Source organism: Vanessa atalanta, chromosome 23 (genome assembly GCF_905147765.1).
Source record: "Vanessa atalanta chromosome 23, ilVanAtal1.2, whole genome shotgun sequence".
Lineage (NCBI taxonomy): Eukaryota > Metazoa > Arthropoda > Insecta > Lepidoptera > Nymphalidae > Vanessa > Vanessa atalanta.
Genome location: NC_061893.1, coordinates 9155156 through 9169751, shown reverse-complemented (window position 1 = coordinate 9169751; position 14596 = coordinate 9155156). Strand labels below are relative to the sequence as shown.

Below are 14596 nucleotides of genomic sequence, written 5' to 3'. Positions count from 1 at the left end.
TTTAGCGAAAACTCATCTGGATAAATCCTGGAACTCTGTTTGGAAAGTTTCATCAAAATCTAAAGGTAGATTTTACGCATCTCTACAACCAGACATCCCAAGGCGACCTTGGTTTTCACTTCACAGGCAAGCCAATCGTTGGATCACCACAACTATCTGCCGACTACGCCTTGGACATGCATGTACTCCCATACATCTATGTAAAATTAGAGTTAGAGATCACTCTTTGTGTGAGTGTGGCCTAGACGAAGGTTCCCTACCCCATATACTGTTCTCTTGCCCCAAACTCCTCTATCCCGCATATGACGTTCTCCCTCCAAAAGTTCCTCGCCCTATTAATGTTGAATGTTTATTAATGTTTGTGTTTAGTCCATTTTGTAAATTTCTATGTAAATATATTGAACGTAATAAGATTAAGCTATAAATAGTTTTGTGATTGTTTTTCTGTGTTTAAATAGCAGTTATTTTTTTTTTATCTAATTATTATTATTGTGTTGTTTTAGGTTGTGGGTTTTTTTAATTCCGTCTACTACTATTATGCCTTCAAAATTAAATTGATCCTGCAATCTCGACCGCACCAATCAATCTCTACCGTGTCTTCTCCATCGCACGTGACATTGGCGAAATAATCTGTGTCTTTTTGACACAAATAAAAGCCAGAAAAAAAAAAAAAAAAAAAAAAACTTTATTTATCAAAATATTTAAGTGAGTTATCGTGTTATCTGGTAACAACAAAAATGGCAAACTATTATCCAACACGGGTAAAATTATCACTTTCACATGACGCGCGATAAATAATATTTTAACTAAGACTATGTCCCTTTAGATTAAGTGTACAATAAGTTTTCGAACCCTTTTTTTTCTTAGTGGTAGTTATGACGATACTTAAAAGTGAAAATGGATAGTGTAAGTGAGAGTAATGCTAAGACGGAGGATACGAGTGGACAGAAGAAAGAACTGCCTTCAAATCTGCAAAAGATTTGTCTTGTGTGTGGTGATAAGGCTTTAGGTTACAACTTTAACGCTATTTCGTGCGAAAGCTGTAAGGCGTTTTTTCGTAGAAACGCATTAACAAATAAGGAGTTTAAGTGTCCATTTTCCAATAACTGTGAGATAACTGTGGTAACGAGAAGATTCTGTCAGAAGTGTCGTCTAGAAAAATGCTTATCTGTGGGTATGGTGAAGGAGTTCATCATGTCTGACGAAGATAAAGCGGAGAAGAGACGGAAAATAGAAGAAAACAGAGCGAAAAAACGTCAGATACAAGATTCAGACGACTCTGTGTCCAGTTCTAAGAATTTTAGACGAGACGATGATATGACAAATTCTTATACGCCTTCGGTACAAGAGTCTAGTGTATTGCAGTATGATGTGCTCAATAGTACTACATGTAGCCCACACAGTACCGTACAGTCGCCGGTGAACAATGACATGGAAAACTCTTTAAACTCTCCGCCTGTTTATAATCAATATGCACCGGTACAAAGTACAGAACAGCCCTACACAATGAAAGTATATCCGATTGATGAAAAAACGGTTATCAATCAAGCATTATATGAACAAAGACTCATGGAACAGTACAACATTTGTGACAGTGTGGAGAGCATGTATCAATCGCCCAAACAGAACAGTATAAGGTATAAATTTAAAGTGTTTAACATACAGTATTCACTTTTACCAGATATAACTTACTAACTGACTTAGTACTTACTTATTAAGATATATATATAATGTTAATACATAAATTTCATTCGATTGTTTTGTTTATTTGTCAGTAGAAGGGATTCTCCGGACTGTCTTGGCCGATGCCATTGTTTTATACAAATAAGCAGTGCTCAGTGTATTGACATATTCTGGTTTGAAAGTTTAGTAGAGAGAGTACAAGAATCGGAGTAATAACAGTTATGAGAGATATCTCATTTTGAAACCTATAGGTGGTCACATATGGATACCTCTATATTGGTTTGGTACAGATAACATTACAACTGAACCCACACCTACAGCTTGGAATTCAGTATGTTATGAAAATGCTTAAAGAACTTGTACGTAACCCTTTATCTCCAACATAACCTCTTCAAGGATACAAACAAGTATACTATCTCTCTCCTTGGAATGCCAGATTGCTTTGTACCTAATTCTATAATGAACTCTTTAGTAGTTTGACTGTTACAGCATAACAGGCTAATAAACGGAGTAACTTTCGCTTTTAGAACATTACTAGATATGATTACACTATGTGTATATTAACAATGACCTGAGACAACAGTTATTCGCTTTGCTCTGTTCTAATAGAGCTATTTTAGTTTCATGTACAGAGAAATAAATGCATTTTATCTTCAATTTACAAAAGATCAACAAACAAATATTACTCATCATAAGTTAACAAATACCTTCTCATATACCCTTTGTCAACAGGCTTGGAAGTCTGTGTCTCTACTAATTTTTTTATAAAACTATAGTGATTGTTTAAAATTAGTATTCACTTGATGGTAGGGCTTTGTGCTAGCCCGTCTGTGTAGGTACCCCCGATTCATCATATTTTCTACCAGCAAACACCAATAATTGTTATTGATGTGTTCTTTAAAGGGATAATGACCCAACTACAGGCCAAGACATATAAGGTCTTTGTTACTAAGGTTGGTAGTACGTTGTGGCATGTGAGCATTTGATTACTATTTCTACCAGTGTCTATGGGCAGTGGATATTCCATTTTCTAGAAGTCCACATGGGATGTGTTACTGCAAGGCTAATGCTGTTCCCCCTTTTTTATATTTTTTGGTTAGTAGGTGGACTGGCAAATGAGAATAAGGTTTGAAACTTGTTCTACCAGACTGTTAGAATGCAGGTTGGGTTAGAATTGCATGTAATTGAATGTGTATGGGTCAGGATTTTATTAGACCCTTATATAATGCAGGTTTCAGATTTCCCTCCCTTTAGTAAAACGTTTTGTAAGGTTCTTTCTAGTAAAATAGTTTTAAATTTCTGTTGGCAATCAAAAACATTCCCTAACAGAGACTGAAGCATAATTATTATTTTAGTTTCAAATTGAAAATCTTTATCAGTAACCGTTGCAGCTGGCGGGATTACATACTTTGCAATATATTTACAATCAACCTTCTGATCGGCTGTTAACGACTTTAGTGTTATTAAGTGATAAAAACTACTGACCTTAATACTTGAAGGTGTTATTGTATTAAAAACAGAATAGTTCCTACTTCCTATTTATTTCGATTTATTAATTTTATATATAGCAAACTCAAAACTCAAATTGCTTTATTCAATTTAGAAACATTACACTTACTTATCGATAGTCAAATTGAACACTAGCACCGGTTCGGAAAAGAAACACACTGACCTGAGAAGAACCGGCGAAAGAAACTCAGCGGGTCTTTTTTTTTGTCAAACTAATTAAATACGAATAGATATGAATTAAATACGAATAAAATGAATATGAATAGATAGCCAGGAGGCGATCGTTTCATTCCCAAGGTGTGCTAGCTCAATCTTAAATTCACTAATTGTATAGTAACCTTTCGCACACAAACATTCCTTAACATTTTTTTTTAATTTGGCAACATAAGCATTTTGAACGCTTTCTGGGATCCTGTTGTAGACAGTATACATTGCCCCACAAAAGAGTTACCGACTCTATGCAGTCGAGTAACAGGAGTTACAAGTTTGTGTTTGTTCCTTGTACCAATGCTAAGAGAATAACATGTTCTCATAAAATCATTATTACATTGTTGATTACCTCGTTGGGTTCATAATCCATCCAATCCATTATTTACGTTTGCCTTGCGATTCGTTCAATTGATCCAATGTAATAATTGTTTATTTGTCTTTACTTTTGTGATTTGTATACTACGACAACGACATACTATGAAACACTTGGATCACATTTTGGTACCAATGTAGATTATTCTTTTCATATTGAGTTACACAAAAAATAGCATTGTGATGCCGCCATGTTCCGCAAGATCCAGACAATAACTTTTGTCGTACCATATTTTCATATTAAATTGTTGCGAAAATAAACAAAACGATTAAATCAAAACGTCCGCCTACCTACATTTATATTATAATGCAACCATAACAATAACCACATTAATTAATAAAATAATGAGGCTATTATTATGGTTGCAAACACGACACTGTCCAAAAATTTGACGATACTTTTACATAATAAAGTTTACAGTTTTAGATCTCAATATTTAACCAACCGAACATAAATGGCGCATTTTAATGCAACGATACGATCGAAAATATTAAATATAATTTGTTTCTTTTATGATTTATTTCACTTTTAGATCTATTTTGACTAACGGTGAAACTAAAGATCAGCATGTCTGCGAGGAGATGCCTTCCACGAGCAGCAACCCCGACGTAAACAAAGCCAGAGATATACTACAGGATGTCGAGAGGTATTTCGCATTTAATCTTTAAAAACTTTTATATATCGCTTTTAAAATGGGAAACCATTTATATGCTAAGGAAGGATTAAATATAAACCTTATAAATACATATTCTACGCAATTTACTTATAACTCTGCTGTATTATACACTAAAGATAGTTCACTTCAATACTTATGTCTAGTTTAAATTTACTTCTAAAGACCCGATTACAGCCTCGACGACATTCGAACACTTCGTACGTGCGATGAACTGTCTAATGATTGTAATGTCATATTTAGGTGCTATGTTTCAGAATAGAACCAAATTCAATGGAATCAATATTGTGCGAAGCGATCAAACTGGAGTTCGAGGCGTACACCTCGATCAGTAGCTGCAGCGGCTCGTCTAGAGAGTTGAACGAGGTGATTTCATGACTCATATATCCATAAAAATGTCCGTATCGTTGGTCTAGTTATACACTAAGGTCCTGGACGAAATCCTGATTCGATCCAATTTCTCTGTAGAGAAATTCTCAGTCAAAGTCCGGAGTTTAATTGTCTGCGTAAGTTCGCAGTTGGTCCCGCGCCTAAAATCTAAGATAATGCTGGATTTGCTGTGACTTGGTTACCACCAAGTCAGGGTTTTGTGCAAGCCCGTCTGGGTAGGTACCACCCGCTCATCAGATATTCTACCGCCAAATAACAGTGCACTGTATTGTTGTGTTCCGGTTAGAAGGGTGAGTGAGCCAGTGTAATCACAGGTCCTGAGGTTGGTGGCGCATAGGTGATGTAAGGAATGGATATTTCTTACAGCGCCTTTGTCTATGGGCGATGGTGACCACTTACCATCAGGTGGCCCATATGCTAGATCGCCAATTTATGCCATAAAAAAAAATCATTCGACTATGAGTGTTAGGAAATATGGCTACTCTCTTTTGAAAGTAGCCGCTGTGGCAGAAATCAGTTAGGAAATCATTAATAGTAATTTATGTATTATTTGGGGTTGGTATAAGGAATTTCTCGTAAGAAAAACCCAAAATTAATTGCCTTAATCTAAACCTTATCTCAATCTCCTCAACACATTCGAGGCCCTCAAAAGGCAATGTAATAAAATGAATTATGTTCATATATCATTACTCATACAATTTTCATCATTAATGTTGTTCTTTCTAGAAAATATATAAGATAATATATGTTACTATATCGCTAATATCCCATTATCTTGTATGTCTAAAGATAAATAAGTATTGTGGAGGTTACTCCGTTATAGTATTTTATCAACTTTGCTGATAAAATAATTTGATATATAACATAATATCAGTGTCAATTTAATTTCTATTTATTCTGTCTCACGTTTGATAAGCTGATAAGTCTGATAGAAATAGTATTCGTTTGATTCATTACAAAGTACATTTTTTTTTAATGATTAGACACGTTTGCGTATTCAAACGCATATTTCATTACATTAGCAGCCTGTAAATTTCCCACTGCTGAGCTAAGGCCTCTTCTTCCTATGATCAGAAGGGTTGGAGCAGATTCCACCACACTCCAATTCGGGTTGGATGTGGCAGAATATCGTTGAAATTAGACACATGCAGGTTTCCTCACGATGTTTTCCTTCACCGCCGAGCACGAGATGAATAATAAACACAAGTTAAGCACATGAAATTTAGTGGTGCTTGCCTGGGCTTGAACCCGAAATCATCGGTTAAGATGCACGCGTTCTAACCACTGGGCCGGCTCATATTTCATTAATGTATTCTCATTGGTAACCTAACAAATCCTTGTATCGTTATGAAAGATCTACAGCACGTTTTGTCTCTTGTAATCTTTCAATACACTATGAGCCGTAATGTTAAATGTCGGTCGGAATATTTTTTTTTAAAGTATTATACAAACTGACATATAGGCCACCCGGTGACAATTAGGCAAAATATCCTCTGCCTACATACATGGGCAAGGTAGGGTACATTGACAATGTATGTACATTGTTAATATTTCTCAAAACTCCGATGTCTATGGGTGGGTGTGACGGTGTTGCCCGTATATATTTTCCATTGCATTATACAAAATAGAGCTGTCATGATTAGTAATGGTTAGAACGCATGCGTTTTAATCGATGATTGCGGGTTCAACCCCAGGCAGGTACCGCTGAATTTTCATGTACTTCATTTGTGTTTATAATTCATCTCGAGCTCGGTGGTGAAGGAAAGCATCGTAAAGAAATCTGCATGTATCTAATTTCAAAGGTATTCTACCACATGTGTATCCTCCAATCCGAATTGGAGTGTAGTGGAATCTGCTCCAACCCTTCTCATCAAAGGGAGAAGAAGCCTTTAAGCGCAGCAGTGGGAAATTTACAGGCTGTTGCCGTATACAAAATAGAAACACAGGATCATAAAAAAACCATTCCAAATAAAAAAAAAATAATAACAAAAATGACACTAATGTGGGAACAATCTTAATATATATTTGTAAAATACATTCGTCCTACAAACGGGAACACAAAAAAACTAACGATTGCTGATTATGACGGCGTATGTTATGAGAGGGTGGTTCCTACCCTGACGGGCTTTGAACAAAGTATCAACAAGTAAAGTATCTTACTTTACTGGCTCATACATCTTTCATAACTTGACAAAGATTTATCACATGACGGTAGAAGATTTATAAAATGTATATTACCAATCAGAATACAATAATGCTTAAATCTTAAATACATCCTTCAAATTTTAACCTACTAAATAATTTTGCTCGCGTTTGAAATCACAGTCACAGCAAAACTCACATGTTGAACAAACTGGACTAATTCAGTTCAGATATTTAAAATAAGAGATAAAACTATAATAACAAATCGTACGGTAGCATAATAATTGTACAACAAATAAATATAATTTATTAAAATATGTAATGTTAAAAGATAAGTCGGAAGTAACGCAAAATGATCTTTACAATAATAGGTGGAAAGAGCAAAGTTGAATGAGCTGATCGTGGCCAACAAGGCGTTGAATGCGCCCATCGACGACGACATCTCGCAGCTCATCGGGGACACCGCCACCGCCGAGCTCAAGGTCCGTACCTCATACCGAAGTGTCAAAGTGACTGTCGCCAGTAAACAATAAACCACTAAACCGAGTTTGATGAAATTTACTATGAAGCAATCTTAAACTCCAAGGAAGGATATATACTTTTCTATACCTGACGACCAAACAAAAATCTAATTATTCTCTATTCAAGTAGGATCATAAAAGCAATTTTGATCGCCATTATACAGTATTTAACAAAGGTTCGGTTCGGAAAGTAGATCCTACCGAGAACCGATAAGAAACTCAGTAGTTACTTTTTCCACTGTTTTATAATTATAATTAATTAATGACATACTCTATGTCAAAATACTACAATCAATTATATATCCTCTCTAGAAACATATCAGCAAACACTGAGTCCACGCTTTTTTATCATTAAAATAATCTTGCATTGAGCCTAATATGCCTTATTTATCAATATATTTTTACACAAGATATATATTTTTAATAGGCCAAGCTAATAATAACTATTATAAGTTGTATGATCACTTCAAAGGAAAGAAGTATGTCAATGAGATATTTTATACCAACATACTGGATTATGAGTTTTATAAAGATTTCTCTATTAAACAGGATGGCAACGGAAAACACGACCCGAGGCTGATAACAATAGTGAACCTTACGGCGATAGCAATAAGGAGGCTAATCAAAATGGCGAAGAAAATTAACGCCTTCAAAAATATGTGCGAAGAGGATCAGGTAATCGAATATTACAAAAACTTTATTTCGATAAAACGAGCCGTAAGGTCGCTCTTTTATACGTCTGTTTAACTTTAGAAATAAGATAGAAAGTTAATCTTAAGAAGGCTAATTTAAATGACATGACGTGACGTATTACTTTTATATCTGAAACAGTATAAGTATATATAGGTTAACTAGTTTTTATTTTATTAACAATTTCTTGGCTCGTGACGGTATAGTCCATTCCTAAACTCGACTCAATTAAGAAGACAAGATAAGTGTCTTGTTGTCTGTAGTTACATTACCTTCCTGCTACCAACTGGAACATGATATTACTATGTATTGTTGATTTGCTGTTGAATGTGTGATAAGTGAGTGTTACCAACCTTGGCGGGCTTGTACACAGCTCAATATATATTACCCAATATAATAAGTAATCCCAAAGGCACTCTTATAAGGCTAAATATATTATGTACTGTCACCAGGTGGCGCTGTTAAAAGGAGGTTGTATAGAAATGATGGTCCTTCGAAGTACAATGACATATGATGGCCAAAGAAATCAATGGAAGGTAAGAATGTCCGGAGTCAGTCGTCATCTTAATAATACGATTATTGAGGTTTAATGTTTCAAGTACCTGCTTTTTTATTGTAAAGTAAATTTTGGCGATATTTTTGTGTTTATTCTTATGGCAACATTATCGAAACAAATTACTACACGATAACTAAAGATAGTGGCAGTTTTTGACACTAAATAAGCAAGTGTCTACATTAAATAAAGAATTTGACTTTGAAAAAAATTAAAATAAATCTCTTGCCTAATATCCTAAGCCAAATTTAAATAATTAAATAAGTACAGGACATTAGTTCTATATAACGAAAACTCATCTGCATATTTGAAGGGTACTCAAACATAATTTTATATTTATGTTACCATCGAATATAACATTAGACTCGACGATGAATAAAATCATGCAAATTTCCTACCCCCAAGCTCCCCCACAGCCACGAGCAGTACGGCTGCATCCAGACCGACGTGCTGAAGCTCGCCAAGGGCAACATCTACCGCTCGCACGAGTCGTTCATTCGCTCGTTCGACCCGCGATGGCGGATGGATGAGAACATCATACTCATCATGTCGGCCATCCTGCTGTTCACGCCCGACCGCGCCAAGGTCGTGCACCGTGACGTCATCAAGCTGGAGCAGGTGAGACCCCCCCCCCCCCCCCCCCGGTCCGTCATACTATGCTGCAGCTCCTATTAACGCTAACCTAACCTAACCCCTTTTAACTAATTAGACAGAACGAAAAATATTGCTATCTCTCTCTAACAACTGAGTGGAGTGAAAATGATATAAGTCTTAATTAGTATTACAATATAAAATCACCGTTATGTTTTTGTTCCCAGAACTCGTATTACTACCTCCTCCGGAGGTACTTAGAGAGCGTATACCCAGGCTGTGAAGCAAAGTCCACCTTCCTGAAACTCATCCAGAAGATTCTAGAACTGAGGAAGCTCGCCGAGGAGGTGACGGGAGTGTACCTCGACGTGCATCCGATAGAACCATTGCTTATGGAGATATTTGACTTAAAACATCACGCCGCATGACCCCTGCGGTAACATTGAGTAACACATTTCGTACACTATGATCCACTTCTCCGGCCTATTGTACACCGATAACATAATGTATATCATATCGGTATTGATTCTTACCTCGTGTCTCCTAGAGAACAGTACACTTGAAAATTTAGTAAGTTCTATTCTAAAGTAATATAACCGCTCATTTATACTCGTGATCCACTGTGATCCAAAATAAAAATATAATGTATTGATTTTATTATAAGCCTAAAGTTGAAAGTTCTCTATTTAAACGTTACTCTAAATTAATTGTCAAATATTTATTGAAACATGCGTACGACCGTATTTATTTTAATAAAGTATATTTTGATATGGTTGTTATTTATGGTCTCAGATATAGTTAGGTTTTAAATCGTAAGGTTTATTTAAATCTAAACGAACTGTTATCCTTTTATAATTATAATTACATAATCTACTACTACATATTATTAATTGTCAATTTAGCATTTCGGGATTAGATGTCTTGGTATCATTTTAAAGGGTAATCAATTAATGTCCTGGCAACAATGACACCATTACACACCATACCGATTCAAAAAAAAATATATTTATTAAATCTAGCGTCGCGTATAGTCCATTTATTATGAATGGCCAAACGTCATAATACGCTACTTGTGTGCGTATACTTAGTAGCTAACAGTTGGCCACTATTCACTTCGACGCGTTCCCAGCTTTGACAGTCTCTCTAGACATATAAATAATCAAAGGATATCATGTTTATCAGGATTTGATTCAAAACTTTCACAAATGTGCTCGGTGAAAGACATTTTATACCATAGACATATCTTCACCGTATTTTCGACTGCAGTGTTGCCATTTGTTAAAATTGTCAAGTTAAGATCATGAATCGTATTTTTTATACAAGCTACTGTTTCTTTAAAATAATAAATTTGTTAACAAATTTTCATTTCAACAATGTTGAATAAATTGAATAAATAATGGATTTTACAAATTTTTAATTTAATTATTTGAGAACATGTAAACTTAAAAATTTAGTACATTTGCGTCGTAAAATATTAATAACTGTCATGAATAATCTTTTATAAAATTTATTTTGGCTCACAAAAGCACTTTCGAAGCATAATGTATAAAATCGTATCGGAATGTAAAATCTAAAACCAGGAAGAAGTTAATAAACGAATGAATATAAAATGATACGCCTGTTGAACGAGATATCCGTCACACGAATACTGAACCGTTGAAATGATAATTTGTGAAACAACTATGTTCATTTAAAATACTCTAAAAACTTACTAGAAATCGTCTAGAGATGCCAAAAACTTAAGATTACTGAATTCGATGTTTACCTTTAAGTCCTCCATACAACGTAAACGAATAATGATATCATTGGCTGTTAGTTATGTTTATACTAGATTTATCGTCTCAAAACATATATATTTATATGTATGTTAAAATATATTTTTATTCCTATTTCATATGTAAGTCTACTTACGTGGAATTAGCTTTATATTAAAATATTTTAAATGTATCATTTGTAATAAGTGTCATAATTTAGGTGAGAAGTTCAAAAAAAAACAAGAAGGCTACTGAGATTCGAAAACTATTTAATAGTAAATCCAAATCCAATATACTTTATTCGAGTAAACTTAACAATGAAGCATTTTGAAATCTTTGAACTCTACTCATCACATATCAAGAAACTCTTTTAAACTACACTCAGTTTCTTGCCGGTTCTTCACGGTAGAACCGGTGACAGCTTCACATCTAACATAAATATTCAAATATGATTTCATAAGTCTACTTGTATAAAGAATAATTTTATTTTGATTTAAAACAAACCACCAATTGTGCTGAATAAGGTTCTTCAGCATCATTTAGCATAAATGTTCTTAAGTTATATTAAATCATGTATATGTTGGATTAAAATAAAATATATATCCTATAATAAACGACAAAATCGGAAATATCATCATATATATTAGTACGTTTTGTATATGTTTACATATAACGTAAATTCTAATTCAAAGGACGATATTGTAAATACTAAAATGATGCTAGTACAGTACTGTCATTTCATTGTCTTCTTTCTCGCTCGCACTACGGATCGTTATTCCGTGGGAAAGAGATAGAGTATGTTATATTTGAATGTCTTTATTATTGTAAAAGATAGCCATGACTTTAGACACACGCAATCAAGCTAATGGGATAACCACACTTGTCTATAACCTGCATATCACGGATGTTATGAATGTGTATTTTGGAATTGTAAGTGGGTATAGTACGACACAATTTAAATGTAGCATGGAAATGAAAAAAAAAGAATTAATCGTCAATTTGGCGAATGTATTTGGTTATACGGAATTATAAATTATTACGTTTGTATAAAGATCATTTTCGCATAACAAATAGATAAAGATTGATGACTTTGAAGAAGCACTTAATTTGGATGTGATCGGTTTTACGAATTTTGCCGATGCTACGTCTAAGTTGTGTCGTACTAAAGGAATATATGAATAATGTTTAACCGGTTTCAGAAACCCGATTATCCGGTTGTTTCGCATCGTTTCAGTTACGCTTATAAGATTATTTTGAAAGTGAAAATCGTAGGCTTTTAATTTTGGTATAAGGTACATTAGCAAAAAATAATAATATCAGACTCGTTTATGTTTTCACGTAGATTTTTATTTCGGATATTCGATAGTTTTGGTTATGGATAACATCCCTGATTAGAAATAAACTACGAAGTAGTTTGGTTGCACAGGTGTGGTTATAGCTTTATAGACACCACTTGGACCACGTGTAAGTTACAACCAGCGCTGGATCGCGCAAGTTTGCTTATAAAAGGACTATTTATTTTTATATTTTATATAAAAGCAGATGTCCACGGGCCATGCGTTCACGGAAAACAAAATAACACGTGGACAAAAATCTCTTTGGAAGAAAATGGCAGGTCCCGGTGGTTCCGTTACAAACCGGACACTACCGGACACTACCGTGCTTAATTTATAAATCACATCGAGCTCGGCGGGGAAGGGAAACATCGTGAAGGTTGCACGTGGCGGTCGAACCGCATTAGAACAATGTGGAGTTAACTTCAAATCGTCTTAATGGAGAGGAGGCCTCAGCCCAGCAGTGCAACAACAGGCTAATAGTTTAGTTTTTTTTTTTACAACTACATCTATAAGGTAAATCTTTAATTTAATTAGACGGTAATTTATTTTTATACAAACATGTTTAAGATGTAAATATATATGTTATTGTTACAGATGTAATAGAAATATTTTTATAACAGATATTTGTTATCCGACATGTAAATTAGGTGCAATAATGTATTTTTAAATTGATTATAAATATAATAGTTTGTTATAATTTTGTCGTGTTTTATTTACCTTTTTTTCTCTATATGTTGTTTTGGAACATAGCACTTTTTTTGTGGCTATTACTTGTGCCGAAAGTGCACAGATTATTTCGTCAATGTCGCGTGCGTTGGAACAAAACTCGCGGGCGTTTTTTCGTCTGTGTTTGTAGTTGTCAGATTTATGTCCTGCATTAATCCTGAGAGGTTGCCTGGAAGAGATCACTCTAAGTGATAAGTCCCAACTTTGGATATTTTAAAAATGTTCTTGTTCTTTTATGTCTATTTTAAAATGAGTACAATTAAAACTAAATAGATGAACAAATTAATACAGAATTTTGTGTTACAGCTAAGTAGATAATATAAAAAAGATCCCCATAAAAATACACATATCATTATGTACATGGACAGTTTCAGTTTTTATTGCTCTAATCTAGGGTTTGAACCCAGAACTTTTGGATCTGCGGTCATATACCTAGTCACTAACGAGGCACACATTCTTGAGACCAACTTTCACGGTCATCATCAACGTCCATTTATATAAATAAATACGCGCGCTGTTTATATTCCAAAAAATCAAACAAGAGATTGCCTCGCCTGTGCACAAATATATTATAAAAATAATTGATTTACTCAAAAATGGGGAAACACATTTCGTACTTGATAGATTTTATAGAATTGACAGATAATAAGTTCTCGTAACGGACACAGAAACACGTATTTAATGAAACCGTTGGCATCAACTTTCAAAATTTATTTCAAATCAGTGGGTGCCATCTCTTCTGAATAACAAAGATTACCTTTGTTAAAAAAAAGAGAAAAGTCTATAGTAGTGCTGTGTATATGCCAGAACTAATTTCATTATTCAAATGTAGCGTATTTAGCAATAGGTTAAGAAAGACCCATCCACCTAGTAGGGTAAACAATTGTTACGAGACTAGCCCTAGCCTCCAATACGGTGCTACGTCATAGGATATCATAATTAATAATATCATTAATAATGTCACATTATTATTATTATTACATATTATTACAATTATTATTGTAATTAATTGATCAATAATTTGTACAACTTTAGTTGATATTATTTTATAACATTTAAAACTGGCATGTAACACTATTTCTTATTTTAAAAGTGATTGAGCTGTCATAAAAAAAAACAATTGGATGATTGGGGATTGTAAAAATATAGAGAGAGATTGAAACATCATGGTACAACATAATTTTATTTTGCCATCCCGAACTACTGAAATGATACAATGTTACCTATTTAGTGGTAACTGTACAAGAAAGCTTGATCTTTTTGACAGACGTAAATTTCGGACGGTCGTAAAGGTCGGACGGTAGGGACGCGAATAACAGGCAGTAACTGCTACAAATATCGATTACAAAAATCCTTATTAAAGATCATTGTTAAGTTATGGTTACGAACGGGGGTCCTTTTGGTTGGAGTCTCTTTGGCTAGTGGTTGGGGTCTCTTTAGCTAG

The 14596-nt window shown here is 34.3% G+C and overlaps 1 protein-coding gene across 1 annotated transcript; it reads left to right on the top strand.

Annotated features, from left to right (window-relative positions):
- Nucleotides 1-687: 687 nt before the first annotated feature.
- On the top strand, nucleotides 688-10689 carry LOC125073038 (nuclear hormone receptor HR96). Its single transcript, XM_047683717.1, has 8 exons — nucleotides 688-1637; nucleotides 4308-4421; nucleotides 4706-4814; nucleotides 7352-7462; nucleotides 8051-8176; nucleotides 8644-8727; nucleotides 9150-9362; nucleotides 9563-10689. The coding sequence occupies exons 1-8, from the start codon at nucleotides 898-900 to the stop codon at nucleotides 9761-9763; spliced, it is 1698 nt and encodes a 565-aa protein (XP_047539673.1). The 5' UTR covers nucleotides 688-897; the 3' UTR covers nucleotides 9764-10689.
- Nucleotides 10690-14596: the final 3907 nt, after the last annotated feature.